Source organism: Octopus bimaculoides, chromosome 14 (assembly GCF_001194135.2).
Source record: "Octopus bimaculoides isolate UCB-OBI-ISO-001 chromosome 14, ASM119413v2, whole genome shotgun sequence".
Lineage (NCBI taxonomy): Eukaryota > Metazoa > Mollusca > Cephalopoda > Octopoda > Octopodidae > Octopus > Octopus bimaculoides.
Window position 1 is genome coordinate 12,456,545 of NC_068994.1, and position 377 is coordinate 12,456,921.

At 30.2% G+C, this 377-nt stretch overlaps 1 protein-coding gene across 1 annotated transcript in view; it reads left to right on the forward strand.

The window, feature by feature from the left end:
- Window positions 1-377, forward strand: part of LOC106872619 (regulator of telomere elongation helicase 1) — a 76,576-nt gene that overhangs the window by 42,991 nt on the left and 33,208 nt on the right. The window contains exon 15 of the mRNA XM_052973020.1: window positions 331-363. Coding sequence (XP_052828980.1) covers window positions 331-363 — 33 coding nt within the window. The remainder of the gene's footprint in view (window positions 1-330; window positions 364-377) is intronic.

Consider the following 377-nt stretch of genomic DNA (forward strand, 5'->3'; position numbering starts at 1 on the left):
CGCTTTAATGCATGTATTGTGATCTTCAAATAAATTATATGTGTGTGCATATAAAATGTATGTTTGTGTCTCCTTGTCTTGACATCACATTATAGTTGTAAATGAATGCCACTGTCATACAAGCAGTGTCTTAACTTTCCAATAATCTGCAAAAATGTCTGGTCATTAGGAAATATTACCTTGCTCAGTAACAGGTGAGGGTTAGGGATAATCTGCTTCATTAAGTTCCATCCAGCCCATAAAGCATTGAATGTGAATATATATATAAAAATATATGTTTGTAGGTATGTATATTTTTGTGTGTATATAGTCTATCTTTTCTTTTTACAGAAAAAAAATGAAGAATTCACTGGGTTAAATTCTGTAAGTTTTTTATT